General features: G+C 34.7%; 1 protein-coding gene across 8 annotated transcripts in view; it reads left to right on the plus strand.

Annotated features, from left to right (window-relative positions):
• WDR17 (WD repeat domain 17) overlaps positions 1-12652 on the plus strand; it is a 45332-nt gene extending 32680 nt beyond the window's left edge. For 6 of the 8 annotated variants that reach the window (XM_048940979.1, XM_048940978.1, XM_048940973.1 and 3 more), the window contains exons 17-30: positions 57-212; positions 484-548; positions 949-1081; positions 2070-2152; positions 2920-3019; positions 4766-4905; positions 6767-6787; positions 7021-7132; positions 7761-7902; positions 7984-8086; positions 8664-8765; positions 10030-10125; positions 10310-10493; positions 12125-12652. In XM_048940979.1, coding sequence (XP_048796936.1) covers positions 57-212; positions 484-548; positions 949-1081; positions 2070-2152; positions 2920-3019; positions 4766-4905; positions 6767-6787; positions 7021-7132; positions 7761-7902; positions 7984-8086; positions 8664-8765; positions 10030-10125; positions 10310-10493; positions 12125-12244 — 1557 coding nt within the window. In that variant the 3' untranslated portion in view covers positions 12245-12652. Of the gene's footprint in view, positions 1-56; positions 213-483; positions 549-948; positions 1082-2069; positions 2153-2919; positions 3020-4765; positions 4906-6766; positions 6788-7020; positions 7133-7760; positions 7903-7983; positions 8087-8663; positions 8766-10029; positions 10126-10309; positions 10494-12124 lie in introns of those variants that run through there. The other 2 variants (XM_048940974.1, XR_007376164.1) reach the window with 2 other exon arrangements.
• Positions 12653-12670: the final 18 nt, after the last annotated feature.

A 12670-nucleotide genomic window follows, 5' to 3' on the forward strand; every position in this document is an offset into this window, starting at 1 on the left:
TTCTTCATTGCAAACTAACTGAATTATTTCTTTTTTTCCTTCATTTCTGTAATCAGTCTGAAGCGCATGAACTGACAGCAGTAAAAATGTCCAAGTTTGGAGGCGGTATTGGTGCACCAAGTAAGAAGGAAACGCTTAAGGAAGCTGCAGAAATACATTTAAGATTAGGACAAGTTCAGCGGTATTGTGAACTGATGGTAGAGCTCGGAGAGGTAAAATATCAGAAAATTACTGAAAAGAATTAAATACAGAAGATTATGAAAACCATCTGGTATAGCAACAAAAGGCAAAATAAATCTTGAAAAGTGATCTTGCTCCAGTTAAATTGTTTTTAACATACAAAGACCAATCTGTAGCTCATTATTACACTTTTAACATTTTGACAAATTTATTGTAATGGAAGAAATATAAAAAAATAATTAAAGATACAGCACTTTCCCGACGTACAATCATCAGGAAAAACATATTGCTGCTTTCTTCTAGTGGGATAAAGCTCTCTCAGTTGCACCTGGTGTATCGATGCAATATTGGAAGAAGTTAATGCAAAGGTAAAGTGATGAAAATGAAGTGCTGTGTTGTAGCTTCTGTATTTAAAGTAACGCAACAAGTACTAAGATGAAATACTTGTATTAGTATTAATTGCTTCTGTTACAGCACTCTAGCAATGTTACATTTCTTTCAGTAAGCTTTGGCCTGAAACTGTCAGAAACTTCAACACAAATGTGATTGTGGATATCGAGTTAAAAAGCTAAGCATAAACTACAAGTTCAACTCAAATCTTTGTCTGGTAGAATGCAGTATCCTTAAAGCTTGCATCTTCTGAGATTTGCAAATGCAGATGGGTTTTGGTGAACTTTCTGTAACTTCATCTAACACCTATACCATGAAGTGTAGTGGTCAATTTTATACCTAGATCTTTCTTGTTTATTTATTCATTTCTTTAATTAGGAGAGCTGATCAGTTAATTCAGGAAGAAAGTGATGATGCCATCCCATACTGTATAGCTACTGGAGACGTGAAGAAACTAGTTGCTTTCTTCAGTTCAAGAGGACAGCTGAAAGAGGCTCTACTTGTTGCACAGGTATACTACATATACCAGTGTATGTAATAGCATTTAGCTATTCATTTCTGACTCTGAAGACGACAAGCATATTTAAAAGACTAGCTCTGTTCACATTATAAAATTGCTAACTAACGAAACCCTGCTTTTTACTTTCGTGCTCTATTGGCCGCTTTTTTACTAAGGTCATAAAAAATGCATCTCACTGATTTTAAGCCTGATTCTTCTAAATTGCAAAGGGGCAGCTATAATAAAAACTGATGATTAATGCTAGGTTAAAGTAAAATATATATAACCTGACTCTTATCAATCTGTTATTTTAAATTTCTTAGTTTTTCATATTTTTCCATCAAAGCCTTAGTTATACTTCTTCCTCCAGAATCATAGGGTGAAATTTTTCAGCTGTATTAGTAATAAACATAGGAAATCAGCACTTGTATTCAGGTAACCTTTTAAATTAATACGATAAAACAGTATAATCACCTTGTAAATGCAAGTTAAAGGGTATGCAAAACATGCAAGACTGGTAATTCATTTCCATTTATCATTGTTCCTTTATTTTCTGAGTAATTTTTGCCTGCTTAATTCAGCTTCTTGAACTGTCAGGTTTTAAAGAAACAAAAAAGGCTTTGCTTATGCTGCTTTGGCTTTTCTGGATTTGCTCGTATGCCTACTAAATTATGTCCTTGGATTTCATCTTCCAGTCACAGCCATTTGTTCCTAGTGGCCAAGCTAGCAGCCCTCACTATCCATTTGAAGCTGATTCAAAACCTGAAAAAACTGTCTACAAACTCATAGAAGAGATCTCTTGCTTTTGTAGACTTCCTTGTGTAGCTGAATAAAACCAGGCTAAAACTTTACTATGAATAGGTTTGTTGATTTAAACACTTCTTTTGCTATAGTTGAACTTTAGAAGAATTTTTAGAGAGCTCAGATTTATTCTTATTGAAAATCACGTGATTGGTTATAATTCACATTTTCATGAATCTGTCACATTATGCTCTTGCAGGCAGCTTGTGAAGGAAATACACCGTTCTCCACAATGAGTGGATCTTCCAATTCTGATTTAAACAATACAGATGATTATAATGCGTAAGTTGTTGTAGTTTATAATTAAAATCATCAAGTGGAATAAATCTTAGTAGTTTAATTTGGAACTGGCAATGCAAAATTTGACAACAAAAAACTACATCTTCTAGTGTTTATTTCATGGAGCCAACGGATGCTGTACTGTGTAATCTCCCCTGTATTGCCCCTTTCTGGCTATTTTTTTATTATACATATACTGCTATTGCAAGGAACATTCTTATACACTTAAATATGTCCTTAAACATTTAGCTTTATTTCATTAGAGTTTTTGGAAAATGTAGAGTAAGTTTTATTAAGTAGTATCTGGGAGACCACATATTTTATACATCTTCTCCTGAAAGCTTTGGTGTTTTTCCTCAGAAGCCACTTTTCCTTCCTTGTTCAGAACAATGCTCAAAAGTCTCTGTGACATTATCAAGCTGTATGTTTGCTAACAAAAGGAGCTTGGAGACTGTGTGGTTACTTCATGTACCTGCATAGGTTTTGAGCAATTGGACATTACTCCTGTACTTGTGAATACTGCATAAGTTTCTCTCCATGTACTGTATTTTTCTTAGTCTGAGGCATTGCTGTACTGGTGTTGATTTTGTGAAACCAATCCACTTGAATGTGCATTAGCATAGATGGATTCAGTTCAAACCAGTAGCTTTTTTGACTAGAATGTCATTATTTGTAATTTAAATATAGAAATTTCAGGATACATAAGCAAACTTGTATTTAAATTTAAAGCTTAACGTTATTTTGCTGAATTCATATGTTGTTAACTGCAGGCTTCTTCAGAAGGTCAGTGAGGAACTGGCAGAGTGGTATTTCCAAGATGGCCATGCAGTGCTTGCCGCGTGTTGCCATCTGGCTGTTGAAAACATAGAGGTAACTTCTCGTTTCTCCTTTCCGTTTTTTCTTTTTAACTCTTTATTTGCAGAAAGCCAACATTGACTTTTTATATCACCACATATTGATGATCTGGTTTGTATTTTGTTTTTCCAAATGTGCGTGCTGCATTCTAAATGCTGCTAGTTAAACTTGTTTTTTCCTTTGTATTTCTTTATACACAGGCTTGATCTTTACAATATTGAAGGTAGTGGCAAAATCCTGATTTTTTTTTAATTCTGGATTTCTCTAATGAACACAAAGGTTTCTTCTAAAGTAGTGCTTCCTGTTTATTTCCATGGAAACAACAACAGATACAGAGAGCACAATAACACTGTTTGATAGAACAGATTGTCAGCTACAAAACATTGTTTGTTGTTACCATTAGTTATGCATTTTCTCCAGTGATGAACAAGAGCCAGCATGCCGTGCTTGTAACAGTCTGAACTAGTGGAGGTGACCTGTTGTTGCCACTGCTGATAAGCCCCCCACAGCTCTTCGCTGTGCTAATATCTGCTGTTTGGTTTCCATAAACATGCAGCAAGCATCAAAGAAAGTCAGTAGGTGCTTTTTTTTTTTTTTTTTTTCTCCACATAGAGGAATTAAATTGCAATCTTTGCTTCACGTGCAATTCCATGTCAAATGCCATTTTGTCAGATTACCTCTGCTGCCATCTGATACACAACAAAAATGTTTCATGGGATATTGGTGGGAATGTTAAATTTACACTGCTGTATCACCGACATCTGCCTCTGACATCATGGGACAGTGTAATAAAATAAATGACATTGCTTTCAAAGCAGCCCTCGTAATATATTGTTTAATTGAATTTTAGTAAAGGCAGTATATATGATCCTTGAGATCCCTTCCAACCCTGGCCATTCTGTGATTCTGTAATACACTGTACCTAGATATGTTGCATATATACATATTCACAGCGTTATTGTTTACTGTTTTTGTGACCCAAAATACCTATTCAGAATTGGAACTTCATTGCACTATGAAGAATGTGATCTCCACCAAATTTGATATAAACAAAGTCAATAGGAAAAAAAAAACCTTGGCCAAAAAAATGGCAACTTGTAAGATTTTCGTTTTCTTATAATTTTTTAAATTACCTCTTTTCCTTGCTCTTTGGTCTTTTTTGCTTCTGATCGAACATGTTCTAACTTTGCTGTTCCTTCAAATGAGTAAAATCCTACTTTCTCTGAAGACCAAGTTGTCAGTTAATGTCTGTATTTCAAATTATACACTTGAAGTTTTGTATAGTCTTGCTGTTTAATGTTCTACTATTCCTATCAGCAACTCCAGTTACCCAGAGGATATGTACAGGAGAGACATTACTGGGTTTTTTGTTTTTTGTGGTTTTTTTTTTTTTTTTTTTTTTGGAGATCCATTTCAGCAAGAAGGGTGGTGAAATATTTATTCCAAATACTACTGTCCTTACCTAGAACTTAGCAATTATGATAGTGATTCCTTTATGTATGAAGTTTAATCCCTTTGATCAAATGAAGGAAGTATCTGCAAAAGGAAATCTATTAGATTATTTGAAAACTGATTAAAATATGATATGTAATTACTACGCATACAAGAGGCCTAAATTTTATGCGAAAAGTTTATTTAATGCATTTTTTAAAATTCCTTTTTGTAAAAAAGCAGTCTTGTAAATGAATGTCATGTACTGAACATGGTGAATCTTCAAAAATGATTGTGTCCTTTAATTATACAATTTTTTCATTGAGCAAGCTTGCAGTGGCAAACCTGATTCGTGGAAATGAGCTGGAGTTGGCAATCAGTGTGGGTACTGTCTTAGGAGAAAGAGCAGCACAAGCAACACATTATGCCCTAGAATTACTAGCAAGAAAATGTATGACAGTAACAACATGGTAAGAATTTTTTACTCCAAAGAAGATTTGTTTATTCCCCTCCCCTGAAAAAATAATGGTCTGTCTCATACTGAGGCTTACATACACCAGGCCACTGTGAGTAGATAAATTTCTGCTTGAATCGAAATTGCACCTATGAAGTGCAGAGAACGCAAACATTCTACTTTAACCTCACAATAGATTGTGTGGACTTCAAGTGAGAGAAGAGTCATTGTCATTTACAGTATAAATAACACTGAAAAAGCTAGATATCTATTTGGGCACTAATTAGCATAATAAGTCCTAGTCTGTACTGAGTAAAAGTGATTGCTTTGGATAAAGTGAGGCTAGTACTGAATGACAAAATCAAAAGACACTGAAATTTAAGCAGGATCTGCAAAGTGATTCTAAGTTCTTGTTTGACGACTTAAAATCACAAGAGATTGAGGAATTACTTTATACTGAAACTGGATATCCAGGGCAGCTGACAAGATTTGAAAATGAAATTAATGTTTAAGCTGGAGGAGTCGGTTATTTCTGTTACATACAGGGAAATTTCATTTCTCTGCTAGATTTTTTTTCTTCTTACTTGTAGTGGCTTGGAAAGATATGTTTTTGGTCTGTTTGTTCTTTACCAATAAAATGTTGCTAAGATATATCTGGCAGCTGTACAGTTATTGCAGAATTTACATTCAATAGACCACGTATTTAAACAGATGTGATTGGGCCTCAGTTTTGCTTCTAAACTTAAAACTTGCTCAGGCAAATAAAAAGATAGAAATTCTTGAGTCTCTTCATATTTTGTAGTACAGATACTGACAGCATAGAGTAGTATCCTTTGGTTTTCTGTATGCATGTGATCATGCATGGGTAAGATGGAGCTTGAGAGCCTCTGAGCTTATTTGAAAGGCTCACTTCTTTGCACCAGTTCTTGTTTTTAAGAATATCCACCAGCTGGAAACATTTTGTTTCAGAGAAACATTATAGAGACCTCAAGGAATAAGTTGATAACTAATGAAATCAATTTCTGATGGAATGTTTTTTCTAGAAGTGCTTGAAAATATGAAATCCAAACAAAAAAAGTCAAAACTAAATATGAATGCCCCTCCCAATCTGCGGCCACAGGAAAAACACGCAGCTGTTCAGAGTAAATGAGTGAGAGTTTATGAACACCATTTTAATTTTATTTTATTTGTTTAGCATCTAAGTACAGTTAAAATGAACTTTCTTCAGAAGGCAAGTAATATGTTACTTGAAATACTGAATTCTGTGTAACCTGATAGAGCCACCTTATTTTTTCTTCTACATAACACAATTTGAGGCCATTTTATGAGTGTTTCTTTGAATTTTTTAATGAACATTTGATTTTAGTTTTCAGCTGAGCAGTTTCTAGTCAATTTTAAAAATAGAATAGGTATTGCTTATTCAAGTGATTTTTTCCAGTCACCCTGCCAAAAGCAGGTTTGCCACCCACTAGGTCTAACTGCCCAGGGCCCCATTGAACCCAGCCTTGAATGCCAGCAGGGATGGGGCATCCACAGCTTCTCCCAGCAACCTTTCCAGTCCCTCACTGCCCTCTGAGATCTTGAAAATTTGTGAAATATGCTATATTCTCAAAGTCTTTTTGTGTCTTGGAAAAATGGCTATTTCATAGTAATTGTATAACACATCTTCCAAAGATCTTTTGGCATTAGGTTTTCTAGGTTGTCAAAAGGCACTGGAAAGATTTCTTCTGTTATTCAAGTAGGCTTACCTGATTCTGGGATATGCTGTTGTTATTTAGTTATTTCATATTCAAAATTTCTTCTGTATTCAAAGTGAGAATATAAAACAAAAATTTGTTCAAGATTTGTTCATTATTGTTTCAATGTCTTCCTTTTAGCTTTCCATCACTTGGATACAGGTATATTGCTTGTTTCTAGAAAGAGAGAAGTGTGTAATTTTGTTTATTGTTTATTGCATTGTTTATTGCACCAAAAATAGACAATAGACTCATATGTAGTTGCTTTGTTGCTTCTATCTCATCTGAAAGTAGCTGTATTGTTTGTTTTCTTCTGTAAAGCAGTAAGTGGAAAACTCTTTCACATTCTTTCTACAAACAATCAAGAGTAACTGTATGTTGTCTTGCTTATGCAGGGACTTAGCAGCTGATCTTCTTATGATGATTCCTGATAATAAGCTGCAGTTGATAAAACTTTGTGCTTTTTATCCTGGATGCACAGCTGAAAGAAATGACCTACATGAAAAGGTATGTTGAAAAAGAATTCATCTGAATGCTAGCAGAGCTTGTGTGTTGATTTGTTTCTTAATTTCAGAATATTTAAGACCACGGCCAAATAAAAATTTTAAGATTTTTGTCACTAACAGTCTTATATGTTGTATACTTAATCTTGCTTTCTATTTTGTTCACTGTTTCCATGGCACAAGTTACTTCCACAAGTAGCTTATGATCATCAGAATTACTTGTCTGTAGGGTTCATAGCCTCCTCATTACTTGTGTAGCCTAACCAGATCTTGGTAGGTCACCTTTATCTACTACCCCGAATTTGTTTTACTTCTTAGATCTGTAACTTCCTTAAATCCTCCCTCCCCTCTTTTTGGTAGTGAAGGAGTCTGCTCCATTAACTTCATTAATGTTCAACATCTATTAAGCAGTAGTAGCAAGTTTGCAATCATTAACAACTGAAACAGATGTTAATTGTGTTCAAGTTAGAGAACTACCTCTTCTGTTCTCTGGTCTAAATGGCTTCCTTTATGCCTGGTGTATGGAGGCATCTTTTCAGAGAGAGATTGATCTAAATGTTATGTATTCTTGTGCACCTTAGATAATTATTTAAATATTATAATAATTCTTTAGCAAAATCATTGTTTTCTAGTGTAATCTTCCTGATGTAGAAGAGTGTATGCGATTGGCAGAAACAACTGAGGCACTCGGTGATATATTTGAAACTATAAAGTACTATCTGCTAAGCAATGAACCAGAAAAAGCTCTCCCTATTGGCATTCAGTATGTGAAAGGTACTTGAATAAAGAAACTTTTTAAAGCATAATTAATTTGTATAGCTTGTCTCTTCAATTATTTTTTCTGTTTTTGAACAGAACAACTCCGTGACTCACATTGGACTTTAGATTCAATATGTCCATACCTTGACCTTCTAAGTTACATTCGCACTGAACAATTAATGCTGACTAACTGTACGGAGTGAGTATGTTTTCCATGTTTATGAAAGTGGAAGTTTCACTTAAAGAAACTTATAGATTAAAAAAAACATCTACTGGTTCAAACTGTTAAGTATCACTTTTGTTTGACAAGAACAGTGGTACAAACAGATTGCTGTCAATGGGTTAATTCTCAGCCTGGAGAACTGAATGTGGAATTCTCCTGAATTTTCAAGGTTTGGCAAAAAGAATAAGAGATTTGCCTGCTACTTTTGCAGGCATTTACAGTGGGTGTGTCAATATTGGTCTTATTTGGAGAAGCTCACTTTGATTAGTTTTCTGTTTCAGTTTTTTGAAGAAGAGCAGTGATATCACACACAATGTGTTTTTATGTCAATGTGTTAAGGAAATTCAAGCAATCAGTCTTAAAATTAACTCTAAAACAGACTGCTGTGTTTCACCATTCATTAAAAGATGGTTTAAATTAGGCCTGGATGGCTGCAATTATGTATTTGTATTGTATGTATTATGTATTTGAATGTGAGTTTGGTTTTTTTTTTTTTTTAAATGCTTGAAATCATTGAATCAATTGTTCATAATTAATACTTGTTCATTTATAGATTTCGGAATGAGTTGCTAATTTTGTGTGGTTATATCGGTGCTTTACTTGCTATCAGAAGACAATACAATAGCATTGTACCTGCACTTTATGAATATACAAGGTAATATTATGCTTTTAGTAACACTTCAAAATCTCGGTTCCTTTTATGGTATATGCTGTAGGCAGATCATGTTTCTGGGTAGATCAACTTCTGAATTAATGATTTCAGTAAAACACTTTGTTGTGTAAGGAAAAACTAGTTTTTTAGATGAGCATTCAGCATTACTTCCGTGCATGATTGTTTGCTGTGTAGACCTCTTGTGAAGACTTGCTCAGTAGCATCAAGGGCAAGCTGTGACTTCAGAGCTTGTATCTGTGCACTTGCTTCCTTTCCCATCATGAAACCTTCTGGTACTCAGTGAGCTAATATTCCTTATCTGCAAGCTTTTTGCTTGGTCTAGCACACTTGACTCCACTTGGTCCTGCCCAACCGAGTCACGACTTGACCTGACTTAGCCTTGCCTGCTTGTCTTGTCCTCATTAAGTTGACCTGGGTTGACTTAACTTGGTGCATTTGATCTGATGTGATTCGGCTTAACCTCACTGACGTGGCCCCACCTACCTGACCCTACCTGACGTGGCCCATTTGACTTCACCCACTTGACACCACTTGGCTTGCTTACCTGGTGAGATCCCACTTGGCCTGAACCACTTAACCCAGCCTAAGTTGTCTTCACTTGACTCTCTTGGACTTGACTGAATTAAATCAATCCACTTGACTTGAATTCAGATCAATAATCTCTGTTAATCTGCTGCTAAATAAAATGTTTATATGCAGTACTTCAGTACTCCTTCAAAAATGTAACCACTATTATTTAGTCTTCCTCTGTGCTGTCCATCTGACTAATTGCCATTTCTAGCAATAACATCTCCCTCACAGTTTGGCGCACTCAAATCTTCTTGATTTTATTCCTGTTGGGTAACAAAGCCATGTCCGAGATGTCACTGATTTCACAGTGCAGCTTGTTTTGCCTTTGCTAGATATGATATTGCTTCACATCAGTTATATATACTTAGTTGCAGTCAGCTTGTCATTATTAGGAAATAAAAGTCTTAAAGTATTGAAGGGCCTCTTAAAAGGGGAGGGGGGGGAGGAAGAAATTAAGATAATTAAAGATGAGCTTAAATATATAAACTGAGATACCTAAAGACAAGTTTAAAAGAAAAGGTACATCTTATATCTAGTAATTTAATATTTCTGTGGCTTCATACTGGTGACCATCATGAAGGATGAAATGATGAAGTTGTATAAAAAATAGTTGAATATTATTTCTTTCAAGAAAATATGCATTGTTAATTTGGGCTTTATTTTCATTCCTTTTCAGTCAGCTTTTAAAAAGACGGAAAGTATCTGTACCGTTGAAAATTGAGCAGCTCTCTGAGGAATTAGATGCGTGGAGAGCCTTCACTCAATCAACCAAGTATGTGGAAAATAAAAAATTAGTATGATGATTCTACTAGCATTTAAATGTTTTGTTATGAATACAATATTATCTCCTTCATAGAATCTTTATATTAATGTTTAAAAAAATATTTAATGGATGTTAGTTTCCAAAACAAATTATGATGTGTAGTTGGAGAAAAAAAAAGCTTCTTTTTTCACAGATCTACCAATGAATTGCCATGCACCCCACCATCTGAGTCACAGAAAAAGGTCTATTCAATACTGGTATCACGGATACAGGAGGAGCCTCTGAAAGGAATGATTGGGCCTGACTATGTCACTGGATCAAATCTTCCCAGCCATTCAGATGTTCACATCTCTTGTTTGACAGGGCTAAGGATACAGGTCAGTTTCAGACAGCCAAGGTAACTCATCATGGTGTTAGCAGTGAGTATTGATGAGATTACCATAAATCTAAAGTACATACCATCATGTACGAAGACTAATATTTTCCTTATTTTCACAGTAGCAGAAGTTAAAGATAAGGACAAATGCTGAGATCTGCTATATAAATAAGGTTATGTAAAGAGTTGTCCAGCCAAATGATTGCCCAGTTTACCAATCTGAAACTTCTTAGTTTTCATGGGAAAAAAAAGCTGCATTCATTTTGCCGAATTTTGTTTGTATTCAAATTTATTTGAATTTATTGTACTCATTTATTGTAAATTATCTCATATATATCATTATCTCATTGCAGCTTGATTAAAAAATGCCATGTTCAACCACATACTGACATTGTGTTTCCATTGTGATTAATAATAACAACAGAATAGTTAAAATTCATTAATTGAAGTCAGATATTGAAAATTGAATATTCAAATATTTTTGTTTCACTTCCATAGGATTTAAAGATCAAAACATGCTTGCCCTTATAATGCCTTTTTTGGTATTTCTGGGAAAACTAGATGGGTCCTGAAAACACTACTCTGTATGGCTACTTTCTCTAAGTGCTGCCTCAGTGTGAAATTATTCTTTTATATGAGGCTATCTGTTTTCTCTGTGCAGTGCCAGATGCCAGGCCAAAGAGTAATGGGGTTGTTCAGGGATTGAGAGGGATGGTTTTGCATTGGCAATGGGAGGTCACAAAACACTAGTAAGATCTTTAGGTTGTTGTTAATTCTGTTTACCTTAAAGTCTAAAGGATTTGCTGCCAGTACTTCTGTGTGAGACCAGTGATCTCTGCTGTGGCTCAGTGAAAAATGCATGCACATGTTAGTGGTTGCTAATAGCCACAGAAAGCTGCTGCTATTATACTCCATTTGACAAGAATAGCAAATGTGGTGTCACCAATTTGACATCTACAGTGTTTTAATCTCTGGATTAGTGAATAATGTCCTAATTCCCTGATTAGTGAATATTAGGAGTCTTTGCTTTAGGCATCCAGATTGGCTCAGAAATCATTGAGTAAGTACTAAGGTACAATAACCTAATTACTTGGTTTTACAGTTTAAGTAGCAAGTTCAGAGAGCATACCACTGTAAAAATGCACTTAAAATTGAGTTACAGCTTTGAGACCATGTTTCATCAGATTAAAAAACTGGCAGATACCTTCTCTCTCATCATATAAATCAGTGCTTTGTCCTTCATGTTTCTCATAGTGAGTACTGGATGTTTAGTAGAGTCCATGTTTTAAAACTATTCATGGAGCCTTTTTGGTTTCATTTTGTTTTTAAGATGGAGAAATCCAAAAGATACAACATCAGGCAAAATTTAACTGACAAATGTGCAGAAATTGTTAAGATTAAGAAAAAAAATGTGATGAATACAAAATTTTCAGTTTCTAGATTTTAGAGCCTATTCACTTAACAGTTGCATATTACTATAGCTTTGAGCTGACCAGGTAGTATTTTCATATGAATTTAGGTGATAGACTAAAACTTGTTCTTCACGTTCTTCTCAGATATAAATGTGGTAGTCTTTACACAATACACATGGACTGTCTTTTTCTTTCTCTCCAAATATTTCTGCTCTTCCAGGGTCCAGCATTCTTCCTTGAAGATGGAAAATCTGCAATTTCACTGAATGATGCTTTGATGTGGGCCAAAGTGAATCCATTTTCACCACTAGGAACTGGAATACGGCTTAACCCATTTTGATGCAGTATTTTCCTCTTAACATAACACTGATTGTGAAAGGACAGAAAGATGCTAGTCAAGCTCTCTTGGGAGACAAATATTTGGACTTTTAAAATTGTAAAATGAGAACGAGAAAAGATTTCTATAGAAATGTTTGTTGATTATCCAAAGAAGTAGTTATTGAGAATCCAAAGAAAAAAAATCCTAACTTAATTGACAGCCATGTCTTTTTTAATACAAATTGTTAGACAGCACAGACATATTTCAGCTGAAATTGACTAAAATCCCTTTAAAGCACAGAGGCAACCCTACACATCATCAAAATACAGATAAACTGTGAAACCCAAATACGCTTTCAAAGGATTAATGACCTCATGAATAGCCACTGCAACTTGTTTTAGAATGACTGTAATAACACAGTGACTACTTTTTTAATTTTAATTAGTT

This window comes from Lagopus muta, chromosome 4, assembly GCF_023343835.1.
Source record: "Lagopus muta isolate bLagMut1 chromosome 4, bLagMut1 primary, whole genome shotgun sequence".
NCBI lineage: Eukaryota > Metazoa > Chordata > Aves > Galliformes > Phasianidae > Lagopus > Lagopus muta.